At 39.1% G+C, this 25,012-nt stretch overlaps 1 protein-coding gene across 2 annotated transcripts in view; it reads right to left on the bottom strand.

Moving 5' to 3' along the window:
- Window positions 1-25,012, bottom strand: part of LOC136711439 (V-type proton ATPase 116 kDa subunit a 1) — a 58,916-nt gene that overhangs the window by 32,476 nt on the left and 1,428 nt on the right. For both annotated transcript variants that reach the window (XM_066687721.1, XM_066687730.1), the window contains exons 3-4: window positions 22,996-23,093; window positions 12,220-12,348 (exon numbers count right to left, since the gene is read on the bottom strand). In XM_066687721.1, the coding sequence (XP_066543818.1) occupies window positions 12,220-12,348; window positions 22,996-23,093 (227 nt within the window). The remainder of the gene's footprint in view (window positions 1-12,219; window positions 12,349-22,995; window positions 23,094-25,012) is intronic.

The raw sequence follows: 25,012 nt of genomic DNA, 5'->3' as shown, positions 1-25,012 counted from the left end.
TCACATGTGAAAATGTGCAACTGGAAGATTTAATAATCTGGGAAGCCTAGGATTCTGGATCTGCCACAAACTGGGGTCAAGTAATACATATGAGGCAAGGAGTAGGCCATTTCATTATTTAATTCAAACATATGTACAAATAATGGCTTCACCATGTGCTGTGACTTTGCAGGGTGGTGAGGCTTGCATGAGCTATACCTCAGGCTTTTTCGACCCTAGCGGATTTAACCATTCTGGTCAGGTTTCAGGTGAGGGGCCAGTCAAGATCCTCCAGATTGGGGGTTGGACGTGGTGCCAACAACTCCAACATCAAGATAAAGAGATTGCAACAGATCTTACAACCACTAGGGACCCAACTGGGAACTCAGCCGACACAATATGACAGTTTCAGATGAAAATTCACCTGGGGCATTCAAGTGTTCATTGTGGAGTTTTCTGGGGCCAAAAACAAAAATTAGGTTTTGGAATGTCTGCATCATGTATGGAAAGTCAAAGACAGCAAGAGTTACAAGGGAGGTGCAGCAATACAACTTGGACATGTTTGATATCAGCGATTGTAGATGGATTGGTTCAGGTCACAAAGTGACAATAAAGAGCTTAGCATAATGGCTCAATCATTCTTTTCTGAGGTAGAGATGACACACACACCAGTTGTGCAGTGAATACGGACAATGCCTATTCTCTCATTGAATAGGAAGCCATCAGTGATAAGCTAATCAGAGCAAGTTTTGACTCTACGTTCTGCATATTTACCATTCTGTGGTACTATTCAGCTACCTAGGATGCAAAAGAGGATAAGGATGCCTGGCATTACCAAATAAAACATGCAGCATCCAAGTCAACATGACATGCTCTTGATTATAGGAGACATGAATCAAACGTTCAAGCAGATGACACTGGCTGTGAAAGAGCTGTGGGATGACATAGCCTTGGCAACATCAAAAACAATGGAGGAAGGCTAGTCAACTTCTGCCTTAACAATAACTGTTATCTAACTGTCATCTGAGGGATAATTTTCCCTCAAAAAGACATCCATAAGCTGACATGGATATCTCCAGAGGGTCACCCTGTCAATCATATTGACCACTTCATGATAATAGCAAATTTCTATATGCTGCCTTGGTCCACACGGGGCCTACATTAACATTGACCACCACCTTGTAATAGCCAAGGTCACACGGAAGTTGTGGGCTACCCTTCCCAAATACTAATATTGACAGGTCTTTGACATTGACAAGGTCAGATCTCCAGTCTCCATAAGTTTGTAATGTTGGAGCTCATGAATCACTTCAACCTATTAGCCAATACAGATTAACACAATCAAGACACAGTTGAAAAGAAATAGAGAGACATTAAAGAAACACACTGAAGCAAGTAAGAAAGTCAATGGATTCAGGCCAAAGAAGGACAAACAGTACTGAACATTAGAGACATGGAATAAGATAGAAGAAAGTAGAAGGATGCTGAATGCTACGTCACCCAGGTGGACTGAAAAGGCTGAAGAATAATATAAGAACAAAGAAAAATAAATAAAGAAGAGCTCTAGAAGAGACAAGACAGTAGTTTTTGAGGCAGTGGCGAGAGGCAGAATAGACACAGTAGCACAGTACACAAGATCAATAAACAGGTCTGTAGTCAAAATACTAATCACTAATTCATGCCAGTCTATGACAAAAAATGGAAGTGTGAAAACAAAAACGATAGAGCAAGCTGCAAAATGGGTTAAGCACTTCAAAGCACTTCTAATCCAGCAACTTCTGATGATATCGTTGACATAGACACCAGCCAGTGCAAGGAAGCAGAAGTATATGCAGCCATCAAAATCATGAAAAATTACATAGCCCCGGGAATTGACTCTCTGCAGGCAGAGCTACTGAAAACAGATGTGAACACAGCTGCTAGAGTGTTTACCGATCTCTTCTGTAAGATAATGGAATATCTTATCTCATACCAGAAGGCTAGAGTAAAGGCTTCACCTTGCTACCATGATATCTGCAACTTTCCACTTCCAGGAAGATCTTATGCAGGATTCTCCTTAAGTGGTTTGACATTACCATTGATGACAAGCTCAATTAAGATCACGCAAGGTTCTGCGATTGCAGAGGATGTATAGATACAATATTTGTTTTGCCATAATCACAGAGTAATGCCTTGAGTTAAGTGCACCCCTATGCATCAACTTCCTAAACTTCAAGAAAGCGTTTGACAGTGTTCACCGTGAGCTTGTGGAAGATTCTCAGAGCCTACATCATTCTGTTAAGGATTGCCAACCTCATTGGGAAGATGTATGAGCACTTCAAAAGCAACATCATCCTCTGTAATAAATTGTCTGAGTTGTTGGAAGTGAAGTCTAGAGTTAGGCAGGGCTGCATCTTCTCTCTTATTCTATTTCTCATCTTCATCAATTGGGTCATCAGACCTGCTCCCACTTGGAGGACCTTGACTTTGCTGAGGATCTTGCTGTCATCTCTTCAAGACATACCTATCTCCAGGAGATTTTGTGATAGATTCAGCATGTACACAAAACAGACTGGTCTGCAGACTAACAAGCAGAAAACAAATGTCATACATGAGTGTCAACACACCAAAAGCACCTCAAATCACCATCATGGAGAAGTGCAAGAGTATGTTGGGAGCCTTATCAACAAAGCCAGAGGTGCATTAAGCAGACTTCAAACAATCTGGAAGACCAAACAGTACAGTCTTCAGACCAAAATTATATTTTACAACAGTAATGTAAAGTGTGTCCTGCCGTATGAAGAGTGGAGGTTAGTGAAGACAGACAAGAGCTGTGATTGCCTACCTAATATCTGCGGCATGTTAATGGGAAAAACATTCATCATCCTTGGGATATTGCATTGAGGAGGCTACCTGAGACATGTGTCAAAGCTGCCGAGGGAGCTGTGGGGAGACGGAGAAGACCCACCTCTCTGCCTGCACCTATTAATTTAATCTATTGCACCTATAAATGTATAAGTTAGTGATATTTATGCCTTGATCATGACAGAATATGCACCAGAATGCCCCTTCCATACACAAAGGTGTATAGGCTGGGCACAATTAATTTTTGAAAAAAGTACAGGTGCAGGTACAGTACCTAAAGGAAATGACAGAATGTTGTGAGACTGCAATATGTATGCACATTGTTGACTACAATTTGCTATTTGTATATCACACTTTTGTAAGTTCCACTAAGTTTTCCTTTATTTCATATTAAACCTGTGTTTATTCAATGGGATTGCATAAGTATTCACCCCCCAAAGGACTTTTTCATATTTTGTTGTTACAATGTGAAATGAAAATGGATTTCATTGGGTTTCTCTCCATTTGATTAACACCACATAGACAACACCTTAAAGGTCCTTTTTGTTATGTGAAACAAAAGTGAATTCAACAGCTCTCTCACCTTGAGATCTTGAGGTCTGGGTTTTGACTGGGACATTCTAGGTCACTGAGTTTCTTGTGTTTAAACCACTCCAGTGTAGCCTTGGCTGTGTGTTTAGGATCATTGTCTTGCTGAAAGGTAAACCTCTGCCCCAGTCCAAGGTCTCTTGCAGACTGAAGCAGGTTTTCCTATATTTGGCTCCATCCATTTTGCCCTCAATCCTGACAAGTTTCCCAGTCCTTGACGATGAAAATCACCCCCATAACATGATGCTGCCACCATCATGCTTTACCATGGGAATGGTGTTGTAAGATAGATGAGCATTACTTCTTCCAGTTCTGTTCCTCCCATAGTGTAATTATAGTGGACATTTTTGTTACCTGCCTGTAATTCCTTGCACATGTCCACATATTTTTATTAAACCATTTTGGCCAATGTTTTCTGGTCCTCAATTTTCAAAATTTTGGTACAAAGTTCTCCTGAGCCTCAAGTTTTAAAATATTTTTTTTTAATATAACAATCCATTTTGACTGAATCTATATCCAGTGTGCTCCAGTCTAACTCTTCTAATTGCTGCCTCATACCTTCAAGGTTTGCTTTTCTTAAATTGTAGATCTTTCTTTTAGACTTGGTCCTTGTTTTTTTTTTTAAGTATAACTCAAGGCTGACCATATTGTGATGGCAGTTTGCCATTGGTCCTCTAACTAGTGTCCATTTGACTATCTTGGTCATTTGAAAATATCAAATTAATGCAGGGTTGGTTCCCTGGCATATTGAGTTAGAAAGTTTATTAGTTTATTCATTTCAACACACAAAGATTCAATTTTGTTAGCAGGATCTTATTTGAGTTCTTCTGCCTCAATGTCATTTCTGATACAGTGAGGGAAAAAAGTATTTGATCCCCTGCTGATTTTGTACGTTTGCCCACTGACAAAAAAATGATCAGTCTATAATTTTAATGGTAGGTGTATTTTAACAGTGAGAGACAGAATAACAACAAAACAATCCAGAACAATGCATTTCAAAAATGTTATAAATTGATTTGCATGTTAATGAGGGAAATAAGTATTTGATCCCCTATCAATCAGCAAGATAGGCTCATAGGTGTCTTTTATACAGGGAGTATAAAGGGAGTGCTCCTAATCTCAGCTCGTTACCTGTATAAAAGACACCTGTCCACAGAAGCAATCAATCAATCAGATTCCAAACTCTCCACCATGGCCAAGACCAAAGAGCTGTCCAAGGATGTCAGGGACAAGATTGTCGACCTACACAAGGCTGGAATGGGCTACAAGACCATCGCCAAACAGCTTGTGAGAAGGTGACAACAGTTGGTGTGATTATTCGCAAATGGAAGAAACACAAAATAACTGTCAGTCTCCCTCGGTCTGGGGCTCCATGCAAGATCTCACCTCGTGGAGTTTCAATGATCATGAGATCGGTGAGGAATCAGCACAGAACTACACGGGAGGATCTTGTTAATGATCTCAAGGCAGCTGGGACCATAGTCACCAAGAAAACAATTGGTAACACACTACGCCGTGAAGGACTGAAATCCTGCAGCGCCCGCAAGGTCCCCCTGCTCAAGAAAGCACATGTACAGGCCCGTCTGAAGTTTGCCAATGAACATCTGAATGATTCAGAGGAGAACTGGGTGAAAGTGTTGTGGTCAGATGAGACCAAAATCGAGCTCTTTGGCATCAACTCAACTCGCCGTGTTTGGAGGAGGAGGAATGACCCCAAGAACACCATCCCCACCGTCAAACATGGAGGTGGATACATTATGCTTTGGGGGTGTTTTTCTGCTAAGGGGACAAGACAACTGCACCGCATCAAAGGGACGATGGATGGGGCCATGTACCATCAAATCTTGGGTGAGAACCTCCTTCCCTCAGCCAGGGCATTGAAAATGGGTCGTGGATGGGTATTCCAGCATGACAATGACCCAAAACACAAGAAGAAGCACATTAATGTCCTGGAGTGGCCTAGCCAGTCTCCAGACCTTAATCCCATAGAAAATCTGTGGAGGGAGCTGAAGGTTCGAGTTGCCAAACGTCAGCCTCGAAACCTTAATGACTTGGAGAGGATCTGCAAAGAGGAGTGGGACAAAATCCCTCCTGAGATGTGTGCAAACCTGGTGACCAACTACAAGAAACGTCTGACCTCTGTGATTGCCAACAAGGGTTTTGCCACCAAGTACTAAGTCGAAGGGGTCAAATACTTATTTCACTCATTAACATGCAAATCAATTTATAACTTTTTTGCAATGTGTTTTTCTGGATTGTTTTGTTGTTATTCTGTCTCTCACTGTTGAAATACACCTACCATTAAAATTATAGACTGATCATTTCTTTGTCAATGGGCAAACGTACAAAACCAGCAGGGGATCAAATACTTTTTTCCCTCACTGTATATAATGCTACCCCACCACCTCTTTGATTATGCATACATCTGGTCTTTCCTAAACTGTGTGCATTTCCTGTAAGCCATGTTTCTGTCACTCCTACAACATCATAGTCACCCGCCAGCACTGTGGCTTCTAGATCAAAAATCTTATTCCTCATACTTCTGGCATTGAGGTACAAACATTTCAGGACTTTCCTACTAGCAGTTTCCCTTTGTTTTGTTTCTTTAGTAGAACATCTCCCACTCTCAAAGCTCCCTGCCCCCCTGGTCCCTAGTTTAAAAGATCCTCAATTATTAGCCCTCTTCCCTGCTCCAGGACTCCAACCACATGTTGAACTTTCTAATCTCTGCCTGTCTCCCTGGCCTGGCATGTTGTACCGGTATTATTTCTCAGAAAACTACCGTCAAGTTTCTGCTCTTTATTTTCTTACCTAACTCTTTACATTTGTCTTGCAGAAACTCTGCCCTACCCTTTCTTATGTCATTGGTTCCAATGTGGACTATGAACAGTGGATTCCCCCCGGCTTTGGCCAGTAGATCTGCAACCTGATCTGCAACCTGAGCACCAGGCAGGCAATATACCACGCAGGTCTCCGCTACACCTCTAAGAATCATGACACAGACCTCTTAATTGCATTATTACTCTGCTTGTGGATGGGTTTTTCCCTTGTGTTAGCACCTTGTCAGTGACTCCAGACTTATTTTTCTCTTGGTAGTGTTTTATTGTATAGATTGTTGGTTAGATTGTTTTTTGTTTCATTTATTTATTTATTTAAAGGAAATAATAAGCAGAATGGGAAAAAAAAACCTAATATCTAAACAAGTTCCCACCAAATTTCAAACAAGATAATGTGAATTGAAAATAAACATTAAGGACAAATGGTGTGTGTGTGCAAACTGCTTCACTGATAGGCTATTTATTGGGTGGGAGTCTGTCACTGATATTATGTCTTCTTCCTGGAGTCTGGAATGAGATGTTGTGCCAGTCATCATACTCACATTAATGTAAGAAACTGCACAACGTTTATATGAAACTCGCCATAAAAGCTGCTGTAATTAGATTTAAAATGATAAACAAGCACAACAGAGATCTGTTTCAATCATTCTTCCATATTGAAAATGGATTGTACTGTTGTGTGGACGCCTCGGGCTCAATCTGAATTGGAGAATGACAAGCAGATGAAATATGCAGAGGAATCTTCAGTAAAGTTAAACAAGAGAAACTTTTATTCACAAATTAAACAAAACTAATAAAATCTAGTTTGGTAGCCCAACATGAAACAGCTCAAGCTCACTACACACAGGATGCACTACCTCTTTAGTCAGCATCTGTACTGTCTCTTCCTCTTTTGTTGTCTCACACCACAGGAGTAGGCTTCTCTGTGAGTATCCAATTCCTTTTGTTTCATGATCCACTGAGCTTAAAATAATAAAAATAATTATATTCCTTACAAACTCCCACTGTCCTTAACTGAAAGCCAGAGGCTGCTCCTTTCAGGGTGTATTGTTTGGATTTTCTGTCCTTTTTCTCTCTTCGTTCTCTAGGGCTCTGGCTTCTCTGTAAAAATGCAGTGAAACTTCAGACAAGGGACGGTGAGAAGAACAGTAGATTTGTGTATCCGCAGTCTTGGGTGCAGTCTGTACTACCCTAAATTGGGTTGGAGCTCAGCCTTAACTAGATTAATTTAATTGGCACCTCAACCTCAATGTTGTCACAGTATGTCAATGCTTCTCCCCAACGTCACCTTACTTGTTGATGCTCGACATGATCCCCCAACACTCGTTCCCTCATTACCCTTTTGAGGGTAGTGATATCGGGGTTGCATCGCTGTGATGCATGCCACACCAAACTTCTGTTGGCAGACCCTCATGATCATGCCTCGGACTGGAGCATGACACCACCGTACTCCATGACCCAGTCAGCTGCAATATTTGTGCAGAGCTAACTAAGCTGTTGGGGAATGCTCTGCCTCCACAAGAGCTCCCATACAGTCTTTGCTCTTGCTTCATGGTTCTCAGTCTACCTGAGTGGATGCTGTGCCTACACCAGCTCTGATGCTAGGGCTTTTCTCTGGGTGCCCTACTTGGTTGCCTGCAGAAGAGAGCCAAGGGAGTCTTTTGTCTCCACAATGTCATTTCAGTATAGGCCTGAAGACAAGGAGGAAGAGGAGGAATTCTTCACACACATGAGGTCAGCTGACACTGGATCTGCACCTTCGGATGTGCCATCCCCCAATACGGATACGGGTTCAAGAGGAAATGCAGACTGTGTGTAGTGAGCTTGAGCTGTGGCAGGGGGAGGGCCACATCCATCACAGCACACAGACGCCTATCTGCACCTTTGTTATAAGGCAGGGGTTCCCAAAGTGCGGCCCTCAAGGATGTTTGGTGCAGCCCCCCAAAACCAACCTTCAATCACCCCTTTTCTGAACCTTTACTATATTTTTACACTTCATGAACATTTTCTGTAACAAATTGCAAATGTAATTTGTGGGGAAATAATGAAACAACAATTAAAGTGCATAAATGTCCCCTAACAGAAATGTATAGGAAATAAAAAGGTATGATTTGGGAAATATTTAGTTTTCATCTGTGGTTCATTTTATACTGTGTCCCCAATCCCATGTAACCTCCAGAAATTGGCCCTCCAGCACCAGACACTGGGAACCCCTGTTATAAGGCTTCAAGTGCTTCCTGGTTCTGAGGTAAAACATACCCATACTCGCTTATTGGGAAATATATTATCTTTCAGATAAACAGGGTTGCATCTGTAACCTAAGTTTGCAGGTCCTAATTTCCTTCATACAGTGCAGTTCTAATAGCTTTCAAATTCCATTCCATTCTACACAGAGCTGAATCTCTGCTTATACAGATTTTTGAGCTAGCTTGAGGAAACAACTCAAGTAAGTCCCATCCATATATCCATATGAAGACAGTTCTAGCTTTTTCTGTATACAAGTAATTAGAGTTAAATTAAACCCTAATTAAATTTCTGTAGTTGCAATTGTTTCTTCTTTTAAGGAAATAATAAAAAAAGAATCCCAAACGAATTTCATAATGTTACTGAATTGAAGTATATATTTGTATAATTTGCTACTTAGGAGAGAGGCATATTGGCATTACAGACATTCGAACCACTGGGACTATGATAATCTTAGTGTCTAATAAGTGATTGAAAGAGTAACAAATTAGTATTAAGGTCTGTACTATAATATTTTAAATAATTGTTATTGAATAATGGATTGATAATTAATTGTATGTGGAACTTGTCTTACTAATAATGTTCACTCTGTTGAAACAATTGTGAGGTTGCATGATTGTTAATTGAATATGTAAGGATGGTGCTAATGATTAATTTATATCAAATGTATTTAAGAGATTCACACATCCTTTTCTTATGATGCTCTGAGGAAGATGATAATTCTAAATGCTTAAACATCATGTTGTTTTTTTCTCTTAGATGGGAGCTGCTGTCCATATTTTCCTTAATGGTTTTCCATTGGAGGATAAACTGTTTGCTAATAGTCCCTGGGACAAGGCACCCCATATTTAAAGTTTATTAAAACTGTTGTAGCGCCAGCAACTTTTAAAACATATATATCACCATCATCCCATATCTATCCACTGCTAGATGAAGGTCTCCCTTACACTCACTTTTATCTACAGCTTCTCTTTTCCATGTCACACCTTCACATTTTATTATTTCATATTCCCATCTTTTGTGTGGTCATCTTCTAAGTCTTTTTAATTATCTTGGTATCCATTCAATATTATTATTTATTTATTTATTTATTTATTTATTTATTCACAGGGGTCTTTATCCAATATCTTCCTTTGTCCATCTTTGATCTGTTCTTCTTGCAATGTGTCTAGCCCATTGCACTTTTAACATTTGAACTCTTTCAATGATCTCACATATATTCATTTGTTCTCGGGTCCATTCATTTACATTTCTATGTGTTCTAGTTTTTCCAGGCATACATCTTTCTATTCTTCTTTGTGTTGTTAGCAGTTTCTGTATAAGTGACCAGGTTTCACACCAATATTTCCTCAATTTTTTGAGTCCTGAAGACTGAATTTGTATATATTGAATCAAATGCTTTCTCATAGTCAACAAAGTCCAGGCACAGAGGAAGCTCATATTCTCTGAATCTTTCTAGTACTTCTCCTAAACTTGTATATGGTCTATCATCTCATGTTATATCCACCTCTAAATCCTGCTTTCCTCTTGGTTGGGTGAAGTCCATTGTTTCTTGAAGGCGATGTGTTAATATCTGGTATTTGACACATTGTAAAAGGTTTTGCTAGAATCGTCACATTTTAAGTAAGTCATCTTGGATATCTGCTAAGAAATATTATATATATATATATATATATATATATACAGTTAGGTCCATAAATATTTGAAAAGTGACATTTGTCATCATTTTGGCTCTGTATGCCAACACAATGGATTTGAAAGGAAATTATGGGCTTTAAGTGTAGACCTTCATCTTTAATTTGAGGGTAGTTACATCCAAATTGGGTGTACGGTGTAGGAATTACAACAATTTTTATATGTGGTCCCCCCAATTTTAGGGGTTCAAAAGTATTTGGACAAACTACATAATCATTAATAAAATTGTGAGTTTCAATACTTGGTTGCAAATCCTTTTCAGTCAATGACTGCCAGAAGTCTGGAACCCATAGACATCACCAGATGCTGGGTTTCTTCCCTGGTGATGCTCTGCCAGGCCTGTAATGCAGCTGTCTTTAGTTCCTGCTTGTTTCTGTTTTGTCTTGTCTTCAGCAAGTGAAACGCATGCTCAATTTAATTCAGGTTAGGTAATTACTTGGCTAGTCAAGAACATTACACTTTTTGGCCATGAAAAATGCCTTGGTTGCTTTAGCAGTATGTTTGGGGTCATGTTCCTGCTGCAAGAGAAGCTTTGGTTTGGTTGGATCTGAGCAGATATAATGTTTCTGCACACTTCAGAATTCATCCTGCTCCTGTCAACAGCAGTCACATAATTAATAAAGACAAGTGAGCCAGTTCCAATGGCAGCCATACACTCTGTAGACCCTTCTGTTCTTGTGGCTTACCAGTGTTTGCATCTTGTGGTGAACCCTCTGAGGCTATGCTGGTGTAGTATTCTCTTTATGGTACTCTTTGACACATATATACCTACATCCTGGACAGTGTTGTTGATCTGTTCAACATTTGAAAAGGGGGTTTGAAAGCATTCTTCAGTCATCCACTACAGTTGTCTTCCATTGTCTACCAAGTTGTTTGCTGTTGCTGAGCTCACCAGTGCATTCTTGCTTGTTAACAATGTACCAAACAATTGATTTTGACACACCTAGTGTTTTGGTAACGTCTCTAATCGATTTATGCAGATTTTCAAGCCTCTGAGTGTTCATTCTCACTTCTTTGGTCCTCATGTTGAGAGACAAACAGCAACAAACTCTGAATGCAAATGCCACACCTAGAATCAATTCTATTGTGCATGAACTAATGATGCAAAGACACACACCTGGCCAAGAAACAGCTGTGTAACCAATTGTCCAATTACCAAATTAATCAATTAATGTTCTACAGCTCATTCCCTCAGAAGACTCAGGAAACCCAACTTTTTCTAATTGAACAATTCAGTATGAACTGCTTTAATTAATCATTATTCTACTTAGTCTTAGTTTATGCTAATATATAGATGTACTGAAAAGAGTGTGATTACTGCTTTCACACATAACTTTTAGCAAATGAAAGATATCTTTGAAAAACAAATCAAAAGTGATTGTATAGATGTGCACAGATATGCGAAAGAAGATACTAAGAGATGGGTTATTTATTTGGGTTATTTTCAGGAATTTGCTGTTAACCACACTTGATGTGCTTTATTTAAAGTGTGAAACAGATGGTTGCTTCTTTTTCAGAGGGCTACTGATGCCTTTATGGTACATTTGATTAAATTGTATTGGACATAAATGAATTAAGAAACTGACATTGTTTTTAGTAACATTTGTATGATTTTTTTTTCTTTTCAATTACCCCTAAATATATATCTTACAAGAACAAAATCTGTCCAGGAAATGTGAAACACAATGAGTGGAATAAACACCTCTGATGTGTTACTTTTCTCCTGTCCTTAACTACAACATTGAAAGAAAGGGACATACAGCCCAAGCAAGTGAGAGTTAGACACAACCATTGAAAATACAATTAATGTTAAAGAAATCCAGAAAGGATTTTATTTTAAAATATCTCATCTTTATAGTAATGTAATCTTATTTTGTAAATAATAACTTGTCTTTTTGACCTTTCTTATATTCTGTTTTATGCACATTGCTGAGCTCAGGGGCTCACTAAATTACAGTCTAAAATCAGTATATGACACAGACTGATAATGCCGTTATATGTCTTTTTTTAACCTTATTGTACCCTGACACACCTCTTCAAAGAAATCTTCAGTCAGCTGAAGCAAATACTTCATCTCCATCAACTCCATCAGGTTCAGTTTCAGGGCTTCATGGTTTGAGTTGATCTCTTTCAGCTCCTGTTCCAGTTTTTTAAAGGTGGCCTGTGAAAAATGAGATCAGTATAAGATTTAGTGTTGCTTTATTCCAAGGAGACAGTTGAGCAGTCAGCCGGATAACTCTGAGATCTCTACCACTTTATGTGACCATGGAGCTGGAGAGGAGACACGACAGCTCCAAGGTGGAATATACACTCACCTAAAGGATTATTAGGAACACCATACTAATACTGTGTTTGACCCCCTTTCGCCTTCAGAACTGCCTTAATTCTACGTGGCATTGATTCAACAAGGTGCTGAAAGCATTCTTTAGAAATGTTGGCCCATATTGATAGGATAGCATCTTGCAGTTGATGGAGATTTGTGGGATGCACATCCAGGGGACGAAGCTCCCGTTCCACCACATCCCAAAGATGCTCTATTGGGTTGAGATCTGGTGACTGTGGGGGCCAGTTTAGTACAGTGAACTCAAGAAAACCAATTTGAAATGATTCGACCTTTGTGACATGGTGCATTATCCTGCTGGAAGTAGCCATCAGAGGATGGGTACATGGTGGTCATAAAGGGATGGACATGGTCAGAAACAATGCTCAGGTAGGCCGTGGCATTTAAACGATGCCCAATTGGCACTAAGGGGCCTAAAGTGTGCCAAGAAAACATCCCCCACACCATTACACCACCACCACCAGCCTGCACAGTGGTAACAAGGCATGATGGATCCATGTTCTCATTCTGTTTACGCCAAATTCTGACTCTACCATCTGAATGTCTCAACAGAAATCGAGACTCATCAGACCAGGCAACATTTTTCCAGTCTTCAACTGTCCAATTTTGGTGAGCTTGTGCAAATTGTAGCCTCTTTTTCCTATTTGTAGTGGAGATGAGTGGTACCCAGTGGGGTCTTCAGCTGTTTTAGCCCATCCGCCTCAAGGTTGTACGTGTTGTGGCTTCACAAATGCTTTGCTGCATACCTCGGTTGTAACGAGTGGTTATTTCAGTCAAAGTTGCTCTTCTATCAGCTTGAATCAGTCGGCCCATTCTCCTCTGACCTCTAGCATCAACAAGGCATTTTCGCCCACAGGACTGCCGCATACTGGATGTTTTTCCCTTTTCACACCATTCTTTGTAAACCCTAGAAATGGTTGTGCGTGAAAATCCCAGTAACTGAGCAGATTGTGAAATACTCAGACCGGCCCGTCTGGCACCAACAACCATGCCACGCTCAAAATTGCTTAAATCACCTTTCTTTCCCATTCAGACATTCAGTTTGGAGTTCAGGAGATTGTCTTGACCAGGACCACACCCCTAAATGCATTGAAGCAACTGCCATGTGATTGGTTGGTTAGGTAATTGCATTAATGAGAAATTGAACAGGTGTTCCTAATAATCCTTTAGGTGAGTGTACAATGTGTGTGCGGTTACAGATGTCTTTGTTTTTATGCAAGGAAAGTTTTGTGTGCTTGATTTTGTGTTAATGTAATATGTGAACTGTGCCTGCAACCATTTTAGATGTTTACAATGAGCATCCTCTATCTGTTCAGCAGGCCTGAATATCATTAAAAGATTGCCAGTAGCCTCTTCCTCACTCACTGCTTTCTTTTCTGTACACCCAATGGAGAGTTGCCATCAAGGGTTGGTTTTGAAAATAGTCATGGGCAAGTGCATGGAAATTGTAATGAGACATACATACAGTGAGGGAAAAAAGTATTTGATCCCCTGCTGATTTTGTACGTTTGCCCATTGACAAAGAAATGATCAGTCTATAATTTTAATGGTAGGTGTATTTTAACAGTGAGAGACAGAATAACAACAAAACAATCCAGAAAAACGCATTTCAAAAAAGTTATAAATTGATTTGCATGTTAATGAGGGAAATAAGTATTTGACCCCTTCGACTTAGTACTTGGTGACAAAACCCTTATTGGCAATCACAGAGGTCAGACGTTTCTTGTAGTTGGCCACCAGGTTTGCACACATCTCAGGAGGGATTTTGTCCCACTCCTCTTTGCAGATCCTCTCCAAGTCATTAAGGTTTCGAGGCTGACGTTTGGCAACTCGAACCTTCAGCTCCCTCCACAGATTTTCTATGGGATTAAGGTCTGGAGACTGGCTAGGCCACTCCAGGACCTTAATGTGCTTCTTCTTGAGCCACTCCTTTGTTGCCTTGGCTGTGTGTTTTGGGTCATTGTCATGCTGGAATACCATCCACGACCCATTTTCAATGCCCTGGCTGAGGGAAGGAGGTTCTCACCCAAGATTTGACGGTACATGGCCCCGTCCATCGTCCCTTTGATGCAGTGCAGTTGTCCTGTCCCCTTAGCAGAAAAACACCCCCAAAGCATAATGTTTCCACCTCCATGTTTGACGGTGGGGATGGTGTTCTTGGGGTCATTCCTCCTCCTCCAAACACGGAGTTGAGTTGATGCCAAAGAGCTTGATTTTAGTCTCATCTGACCACAACACTTTCACCCAGTTCTCCTCTGAATCATTCAGATGTTCATTGGCAAACTTCAGACAGGCCTGTACATGTGCTTTCTTGAGCAGGGGGACCTTGCGGGCGCTGCAGGATTTCAGTCCTTCACGGCGTAGTGTGTTACCAATTGATTTCTTGGTGACTATGGTCCCAACTGCCTTGAGATCATTAACAAGATCCTCCCGTGTAGTTCTGTGCTGATTCCTCACCGTTCTCATGATCATTGAAACTCCACGAGGTGAGATCTTGCATGGAGCCCCAGACCGAGGGAGACTGACAGTTATTTTGTGTTTCTTCCATTTACGAATAATCACACCAGCTGTTGTCACTTTCTCACCAAGCTGCTTGGCGATGGTCTTGTAGCCCATTCCAGCCTTGTGTAGGTCGACAATCTTGTCCCTGACATCCTTGGACCGCTCTTTGGTCTTGGCCATGGTGGAGAGTTTGGAATTTGATTGATTGATTGATTCTGTGGACAGGTGTCTTTTATACAGGTAACGAGCTGAGATTAGGAGCACTCCCTTTAAGATAGTGCTCCTAATCTCAGCTCGTTACCTGTATAAAAGACACCTGGGAGCCAGAAATCTTGCCGATTGATACGGGATCAAATACTTATTTCCCTCATTAACATGCAAATCAATGTATAACTTTTTTGAAATGCGTTTTCCTGGATTTTTTTGTTGTTATTCTGTCTCTCACTGTTAAAATACACCTACCATTAAAATTATAGACTGATCATTTCTTTGTCAGTGGGCAAACGTACAAAATCAGCAGGGGATCAAATACTTTTTTCCCTCACTGTACATGAGACAAAATATATCAGAGCTCAAACTGTTTGAGAAGGACTGTATTCTGCAGCCAAACCTTCAAACACTGAATCATGGTGTTAACAGTATGCACATAATGCAGACAATGTATTAAATAATCAAAAATAAATGTAATTTAATTGTATTTGCATTTATCTTCCTGCAGGTTAAGAGGAACTAATCTCAAGTATTTTGTTTTGTCTGCAGAGACAGAGTGCATCATAATGCTGTCCTTCAAATACATCCCCACTGCATTGTTTTAGGATTTTGCTGCATGGGAGAAAGCAAACACTAAGCAAAGAAAAAAGACCCCGAAGAGCAGAGCTAATTAAGGGACATCGTCAATCCGTATTGAATTTAATTGGCCGAGGTATTGGAGTTTACTGGCAGATGTTTCAACTCATAACCTTTTAGTCGATGCCTAACTGGGAGAAACAAATGCTTCATCTTTTTAAATGCTTCTCTGTCCTGTGATTATTCAGACTTACCAATTGTTCCATTAAAGATAATGTTTTCTGTAAATATTGAATTCTTTGTATCTCTTCTCTTTATGTGCCTTTTCTCACACCTGCAATAATATAGCCAAATGAGGATGGAATGAATTGTAAGGCATTAACTGTACACTGTCCTTTACAAACACATAAAATGAATAAATTAACAAATAAATAGACTTTTTTTTCATATATATCTTAGTAAGCAAGGCCTGAGTAGAGGGAAATGGTATTAGGCTAAGATAAGAGAACATTGATTTACCTTATTTTCTGTGTGGTTCATTAAACAGGAATTAGTTTCATTAATAGATGCTATTCATCCTGTTTTTGTTTAGTTTTTTTGCCATGGGTAACTAGTTTATTTTTATTTCTGCAACTAGGAAAACTGAAGTTCTGCGTCTATGCAAACAAAAGGTCCTGTGAAGATGAGGACCCTCAACAGTGAGAAGGGGAGGGCAAAGGCTGATGCTAAACAAATGGCCAGTAACTGTAGAGCTCTGATGAAACAGGACATATATCCTAACCGATGTGACAGAAACTTTCTGTTCATAATTTCTTAAAAACACAACAAATTGCACTGACAGGTTGTATGTAATTTAACAGTCTGAGCGCACATATTATAACAATACATCTGCATACCTTTTGTTGTTAATGCTAAAAGATGTAGTACTATGGCCATTTGAGTATGTGTAGGGTTCTCATTCAACTCAAAAAATACTAGGTATGAGAAATGCGCCATTAATGTGGGTAATGTCTGAGATTCAAAGTCAAAGCTGCCAATATGCCCTTCAGTGGGGTGAATAGAAGAATGCCCCTTTTTCCTGCTTCTTTACTAAACCCCACTACAATGAAAGACTCTGTGAAAGACAGCTGTGAATACATTGCCTGAGACTAAAGAATTTGTCATTGCTAGTAAATGTAGAAAATAGTTATTCTAGTAATATGCGATACCTAATACTGCGCCTGCAGTGGAAACTGGCTTTCACCCCATCCTGGGGTTCCGGTATTATCTAGATTTCATTTATTACTGTTGGTGTCGAACTTGCCCTGGGGCTCTGAATATTGTATTCTTCAAATCCCAGATGGGCTATGGTTTGCTTGGTTTCAGCTGAAAACATTGCATTAAATGTATTCTGTTGAGCTATTTGGTATTTCATAACTGTCATTACGTGTTTTTCCTAGTGTTAGAAAACAGCCTTGTTCTGTGCCCTTTACATTATTTCCTAGCTGCCTTTAAACAATATTCATAATCCAGGTCACATAGCTACAGGTTGTACACAAAAAGGGTTCTCATACAAACAAACGTCAATACACTAGTAAACAAGACATATACCGAACACAGTATCTCCTAAACTTCCCCGGTCACAGTAAAGTGCAAATACTTCCTTATATAGGAACCCCACACCAGTAACAGGTGTGTGGCATTATCCTGTTAATTGACACCTGTGCAGGACCCAGTTGTGTCTTGGGACCTGCTGTCTTTTTGGTGTCCATCATTTTAACTGCCATGAACAAACTACAAGACATAGTTTAAAGACACAGCCTCCCAAGCACCTTACCACAGTTATTTCAATACTGCTATTGGCCAGAGGCTGATATTGGTCATATTAGGCTATATCTGTTTTTATCCTTGTTGTTTTTCCTGTGTCTACTCTATCTGTTCTGTTTTAGACAGATCTTCAGGTTGTGAGATTTCTTAACTGAGCTATTTTCAGTAAGCTCTCTCTAGTGCTCTGCTCACATAGCTCCTTTGTAGCAAGCTAAAAAAAAAAATATATATATATATATATATACTGCTGTAAAGAACAACTTTTCAGCATTGAGCCAACCTAGGTGTTCCCCTTTAAGACTCCAATGTAGATATCCATTAGCACTCCATTGGTCAACACTCAGGCACAAACTTTACAGACGCACAGCAATTCAGCGTGAATACTCCCTCGGTGCTCTGTCACTTGGCGCTCAAGCATGCATATCATTTGCTGCTCCAGCACTGATTTCCATTGGTGCCAAGCACTTGGAACACATAGTCTATATCTCTACTAGTGCAGACCTGTCACTAGTGCTCTTAATAGGTGCTTGGCATGTCCAGCTCTTCCTTCTTTGGCACCCTGCTGTCAAACACAGCATTTTCAAGCTTCGTGTGGAGTAGTGCTTCCACCGTTACCTCTCTACACAAGACGTGCTCTACAGGATTGCTCCATCTACAGACTTTGTGCAGCTTTATGGGAGCACTCCCTGAGACTGTGCTCCCTCCTTTCTTTCTCTTCTGACAATGAAAGGAGGTTATGAGTACCAGGCCAGACTTTGTGGTAACTGCACCCTTCCCACTTATGAGTCTGCTGGGCACCGCTATCAGATACTACACACTTTGTTTTTACAAGCTCAATATCCTGCACAAATGCTCAGGCCCTAATCTTTAGAACAGCAATCCCCTTTGGTGATTTCCTGTTACTGTACAAGATACTCTCATAAATGTTTCTCATTGTTCCCTTATCTGAGAATCCTTGTGTGATTCACACTTCTGAGCATATCATGGGGTTCTGACACCATTGCACAGTGTGGTCTGTAATTCCCTGTGAGATACACATCCTTGGTTGTTTATAAAACATCCATCCATATCTGCTTATAATATCTGTGTGCCATCCAGCCACCATACATCCTTCCAACAACTTGCCATGATGAAGATTGCTTTTTGAATTGAAAGATAGTGTTAGGTTCCAGTAACACTAGTTCTCTGAGAGGAACGCAACTCTCAGACTCTTGTGGAAGTGATAGCCATCTGACTTAAGAAGCAAATGTTTCAGGAAGACTCGGTGAAGAAGCAGGGCAAAGCTTCTCTATTACCCTGATGAAGGGCTTTGACAAAGTCTCCAAACATCCACCTTCATGGTGGATTTGCCATACTGATCTATTTCAGAGAACCAGGGTTGCATTGCAACATAAGGTTGAAATTCATGTCAGATTTACTCAGAAATGCTGACAGCCACTTTCCTGTTTCTTACATCTAAGGAAGCAGCAGCAATAACATTTACTATGTAGTACCAATGTAATACTCTACTGTACTAATGTTTACTAATGTAAAATTCAACTACTTTGAGAAGTATTGTGAGCAAGGATTTTTTCCTGAAGAATTTTAGTCAAAACAGATCTGAACTGGGTTCACAATGTTCACAGATTGTTTCTTCTTCTCTCAGCTCCCTCCGTCTCTCTTTCTCTCTCTCTTGCTCTGAATAAAAGTACAATGACTTTTTTGTTCTGCACAGTGTATTTTACTGTAATCACTCAGATAATATTAACTATGAATGCCATTTTAAAGACAATACATAATTATGTTTTAAAGTACTTCAATTCCAAAGTGTTCTTCTCATTATGACATGCAATAAGTAAAATAAGTGAAAAAAACCCACAGAGGAATACATTTTATGAACAAAGGATAAAGCCATTAGGTACATTTTGTTATGCAAATGTGTGAATCTCATAACTAAAAAACTGTCTCTTTTTTTTTTAACAGAGAGTGGTTTTATTTTATTCCACACAAATCCTTACCAGGTGTTATTTGTTAGAGTTTTACCTTAATGAAACAATGTGAACTTTTATTCTATTTTACAATAGTTATCTGAGAAAGGACATTGCTTTCTAAGGTGCTGATTCACTGCATCTGAGCTGCTTCAAAAATCAGGTAAATTAAGCAGTTTACTGCCTTCCCAGATCCCACTTATTTTGTAGCATTCTCAGACCATCTGCCCATTATATATGTAAATATAGAGAAATATTATTGTGTGGTGTATGATTTATGTACATCAAAATCTGTCTATTCAGTTGGCTTGTATTTCTACAACAACTTCCTTGTCCAACGCCCTTACAGCAAACTTTCACCCTTTTCAAATTAAAATAATTAAATAATTATGTTCTCCAGCAGGATGCAATATAGATTTGAATTTTCCTATATCTGCTTGACCAATTTTATGGTGTACATTCCTGTTTAAGAGTGAATGTAACTTTGTTCTTCATTACTTTAAAACAAAGCTGCATCTTTCAATTTGATCCATCCCCTGAATGTCAAAATGTTTGTTCTAGCCTCAGTACAGCTCAATACCACATCAATAACCTTCTCTATTTAGACACAGGCTTTTCAAGGGCTGTGAATCTTTGACAACATGCTTGTTTATCTGTCAAATGGTGTTAGTACCATGTGTGCAATACATAGGTCAAGCTAACATGAACACACAGGAGGCTCATAGAATACCATCTTCCTTCCAGTACTCATAACTTCATGTTTTTAGCATCCAGTAAAGTCATAACTGAGACACGTTGGATTGGTCTGAAGTTTGTTGGTTTTTCCTCTAATTTAGACGTGTGTGATTGATACCCTAAGAATAAAGAAACAATAAAATCCATTGACAGTCAGAAGGTTTTCATGTATCTGTTTTAAATTACGTTTGAACCCGAATATCTAATACAACATTACGACTGGACTTTGTTTCATATGTTGAGAAAGCATAGTCAATCACTTTATGTGTAAGATTTCAGTGTTAAATATCATATTAATGGGCCAATGTTTTATTATTATTATTGTTTATTTGTTTGTTCTTTCATTTAAGCAAAATGCTGTTCTTGAGCAATGTCTTCAATAAATGCATTTCTCATGTGTAGAGGGTTTAGAAATATATTGTATGAGGAGTTGTAGAGCTGGTTCCCTTCAGCTCCACTTTAATGTTCAAACAGCTTTCTGAACTTACAGAAGTGCGCCTCTGCTATCTGACATTAAAGAAATTCCGCTCTGCTTGATGTGGACCTAAGCAATCTGTGGAATTATAATTAATCGTTTGAGAAAATACCACATATTGATGTTCAGAATGTTTATATATTTCTATAGATGTGCATGTGTGTGTGTGTGTGTATGTGTGTGTGTGTATACCTTAAGAGATTTACTCTCATTTTGAAAATTGGGGATTTACTTGTCATCAATTTTTTCCCTTTCTCTGATCTGCTGTTCAATATATTCTGTGAATTATGGAATGTATCCTTTTTCTACAGCCATGGCTTTCACCAGGGAAAGCTGGTGTTATATCAACTAAGTCTACAATCTGGTTTCCAGGTCTTTTGATATCCTCCCATCAGGATGGATTACCCATTAAGCCTGGTTTGATTATTGTGGAAAAGAATGCCCTAAGTCCTGGCATTTTCCATAAGCATGATTTGGGTGTATATATCAGATATGTTTTCTCTTTCTGAACAATGTATGAAACTGATATTTAATATGGGACTGGTTGTACAACTGGGACAGTAGAACCACAATATGAACCCTGGCACCCCCTGTTCCCTTCCCAGATATCCCAACAGCCACTCTAGTCCCTATAGTATTTCTGTATATTCTTATAATGCTGTTATGGGCCTGTTTTTCCACTACATTTATGCACCTGTTTTACCCTCTTTGTCCATGTACTTGAATTCATAATGCAATGCCAACAGAACAATTAGTTTAGGAGTTGACCCATCCCTTATAAAATAGAAGTACAGTTAAGTACACTGTAAGTACACAATTGTATCATTTTTGGATATATATTGTAAATCACAATCACAATCATAGAGCAGCATCTCCAGAAATTCCTATACCTCTAATTTTGTGTATAAATGTCATCTCGTGCATAGAATGATCAGTATTTAACAATTCTTCAGATGATAAATAACTGTAGAGATATTTGTGTGTCTCATCCTCACAGAAGTGATTTATAAGGGCAGCAGTGTGGAGTAGTGGTCAGGGCTCTGGACCCTGGAGTGGAGGGTTGTGGGCTCAATGCCAGGTGGAGGACAGTGCTGATGCACCCCTGAGCAAGGTACCTTACCTAGATTGCACTGGTAAATGATCAGCTATAGAAATGGGTAAAGATATTTTCATATACTGCAGCAATTGTAAGTCACCCTGGATAAGGGTGTCTACTAAAAAATCATGTAATAATACGTTTCTAGGTCATCTAAAGGGCATCTTTTATTGTATAAGAGATGTACCGTGGTTTGTGCAGCCAGATCTGCACAAGATGACATATCTTATACAATAAGAGACACACTTATCATACTTCATTGTCATAAGGGATGGGGCAGGGGGAATATACCCCTCCCTGCTTTGGACACACACGCTTTGGCATATAAATTAAGCTGTGGCAAAAGAGGGGATGAATTTCGGTAACACTTTACATTAAGTCTCCCAGTTAGTGTATTTACATAGTAGATACTCAGTAACTTCATATGTAGTTACTCATAGTTAAAGTGTAATTATGCATTACAATGTACATAATGTGTAAAAACTATTAATGGTATATGTACGTACACAATTGTAACTAGGTTTGTAACTATGCTTGTAACCTCCGTGACATTCACCAGGATAAGCAAGTTTGAAAATGCATGAATGGATGGATTGACACCGCCATGTGTTTACATTGTCCATGCAATGTAATCACTTCTCAAAACATATTGACCTTTTTGAAATGGAAAATTGGGACCAGTTTTATATGTAATCACATGCATTTAAGAAAAAACAAGCATAGTTACAAATGTACTTTTTGTACTTACATATAATGTCAATCATTTTTACACATTAAGTACATTTTAATAATGCATGATACACAGCTCTCACTGCCCAGGATGCCCATTCAGGGTTTCATCTACACTGGCAACATCCATCTCTAGAAATCTGCCTGAGCAAAGTGCATTTCCCATCACCGTAACATTGTTTGTGCATCTAATTACCCAAGACCAATTATACAGGCTGGGTAGAGCCAATGGTAGAAAAGGCCTTTCATTAGACCTCCAAACAATGCTGTTGATCCTTGTTAAGTTGTGTGTTCATAGGCAAATGATGAAGGTAGCAGACAAACAGGAGTGAGAATGGCCTCTGATAGCTGGCTGGAAAATCAATACTAACCTCCAGCTCGAGCACTTCCCGCGGGCAGGGAGATTTTCCACTTTCACAGCCCTGTGAGATCACAATGCCGGCTTTTATGATCTCTTTCTCTAAGAATCCTGGAGTGAAAAGAAAATAAGAGCAATCAGGAAAAGGGGGAAAGAAAGTCACCAGTGTGCATTATTTTTATCTGACCACAAGAAGTACTCGTCCTTTACATTGTGATGAAAAACAATACGAAAAAAAACAATACCCTAACCCTAATCCCTAAGCTCTAGCCAGCTGAAACAAGCAATTGAACCTTTCCACCTTGTATAGAGACTTCCTGCTGGAGAGTTCAGTATTATTCAGCTTTATTGCCTGGAGCTTGAAGCTTAAGATGTTATTTTTTATATATTTCTATCACTATGGGTGATAAAATCTTGTTGGAATTGCTGATTCTGAAACAGTACATGACCAATACATGTCAATACCAACTTTGTGTCTTCCTTATTAGACACTTTAATCAGGACAATGTTGTGGCTATTATTATTATTATTATTATTATTATTATTATTATTATTATTATTATTATTATTATTATTATTGTTGTTGTTGTTGTTGTTGTTGTTGTTGTTATTGTTGTTATTATTGATTTGGTGTCCCTCCAAGTTTCACCTTTGCAGCTTGGCTGGACTGTAAAAACAAAACAGTGAAGAAAAGACTATGTATAATGAGTCAAAAGCAGATATAGATCAGATAGAGTGACATTTCATATTTGTTTTTAATCTCATGTAATGTTTCATGTTACAGTTTACATTTTAGTGTTTTCACATTACAACCCAGAAAAGAGGATTCTTCGGTAGCGGCTGTTCAGTGAGTTATTTATTTATTTTGTGAGTGTCGTTGCACCCAGTAGGATTGCATAATGGGTGGGCTGTCTGGGAAGAGAATGTGTGGGTCTATCACTCATTCAGCGGGAGAAGGATGAAAGAGAAGCTGTCTCCAGTGGCGAGCGAGGGGCTCTGTATATGATTTAAGACCCTATAGTGAATGGTGTGTGGCTGGCTACTGATTACAGGCACACAATGCTGGGGAGTGTCCACAAGGGTATCATAGATACAGCAGCCCATTCCTCTATGGGGGCAGAGGAGACACTCAGGACAGCTGAGAGGATGCACACTGTCACTGGACAGTCCTTTCATCTACGTTCAAGCCATTCCTTCGTAGCTTTTATCTGCCTGTAACAGAACAGTTTGTACACTAAAACAAAAGTTGTGTTGATTGATCTTTTTCATTTTCAACTGAAAATGTCTAATTATGTCTCTTTTATTATTATCAGCTATACATTTCTAAAAAGGAAAAAATCTGTGGAAAACAGGAAACAAAACCTCTTTCCTTAAATAAATAAATAAATAAATAAATAGATAAATAAATAAATAAATAAATAAATTATTACAGCAGTAAGTTAAAGGGAAAGGTAGGGGGTAAAACAGAAGAATGCTTTCTAATTGGATTAACAAAATGTTGACTTCATGCTTGCAACTGAAAAACGGCAGATAGTGTGGGGATGGTTTGAAATTAACCTGACTGAATTAAGATTGAATTTTGTGAATTCAATTAAATCATAAAAGTCTTAAGAGAAGGATTAGACAGATGTGCATTTCCAGTAACGCCATGCACTCCACACCACAGGAAAAAGTACAGCTGCGATGATCCTCATTTCCGAAACTCAGTATGTTCATTTGAAAACATTTTCTATAGTCTATAGCAATTATTCCAGCTGGGCAACATATTTTTTTTGTTTAATAAAAGTCTATTACGTTAAATGAGTATGCTAGACAGAAAAAGGCATATTATTTTTCATGTGTATATTCAATCAAACTGGGGGAAAGGAAAACCAAACCAGTAATATGTATCATGCTAGATATTTATTTGGGTAGAAACAGTGGTTTAGATGTGTTGGGGGATCTGTTCTGTAATAGAAAGTGTCCTTGTTTTTCTTTATTTTTTAACCATTGATGCTGTTTCACTCAGAAAACTCTCTCTGACACCCAAA

The sequence above is a fragment of the Amia ocellicauda genome, chromosome 2 (genome assembly GCF_036373705.1).
Source record: "Amia ocellicauda isolate fAmiCal2 chromosome 2, fAmiCal2.hap1, whole genome shotgun sequence".
Lineage (NCBI taxonomy): Eukaryota > Metazoa > Chordata > Actinopteri > Amiiformes > Amiidae > Amia > Amia ocellicauda.
The sequence above is the reverse complement of the archived record's forward strand: the minus strand, read 5'-3'. Positions and strand labels throughout refer to the sequence as shown.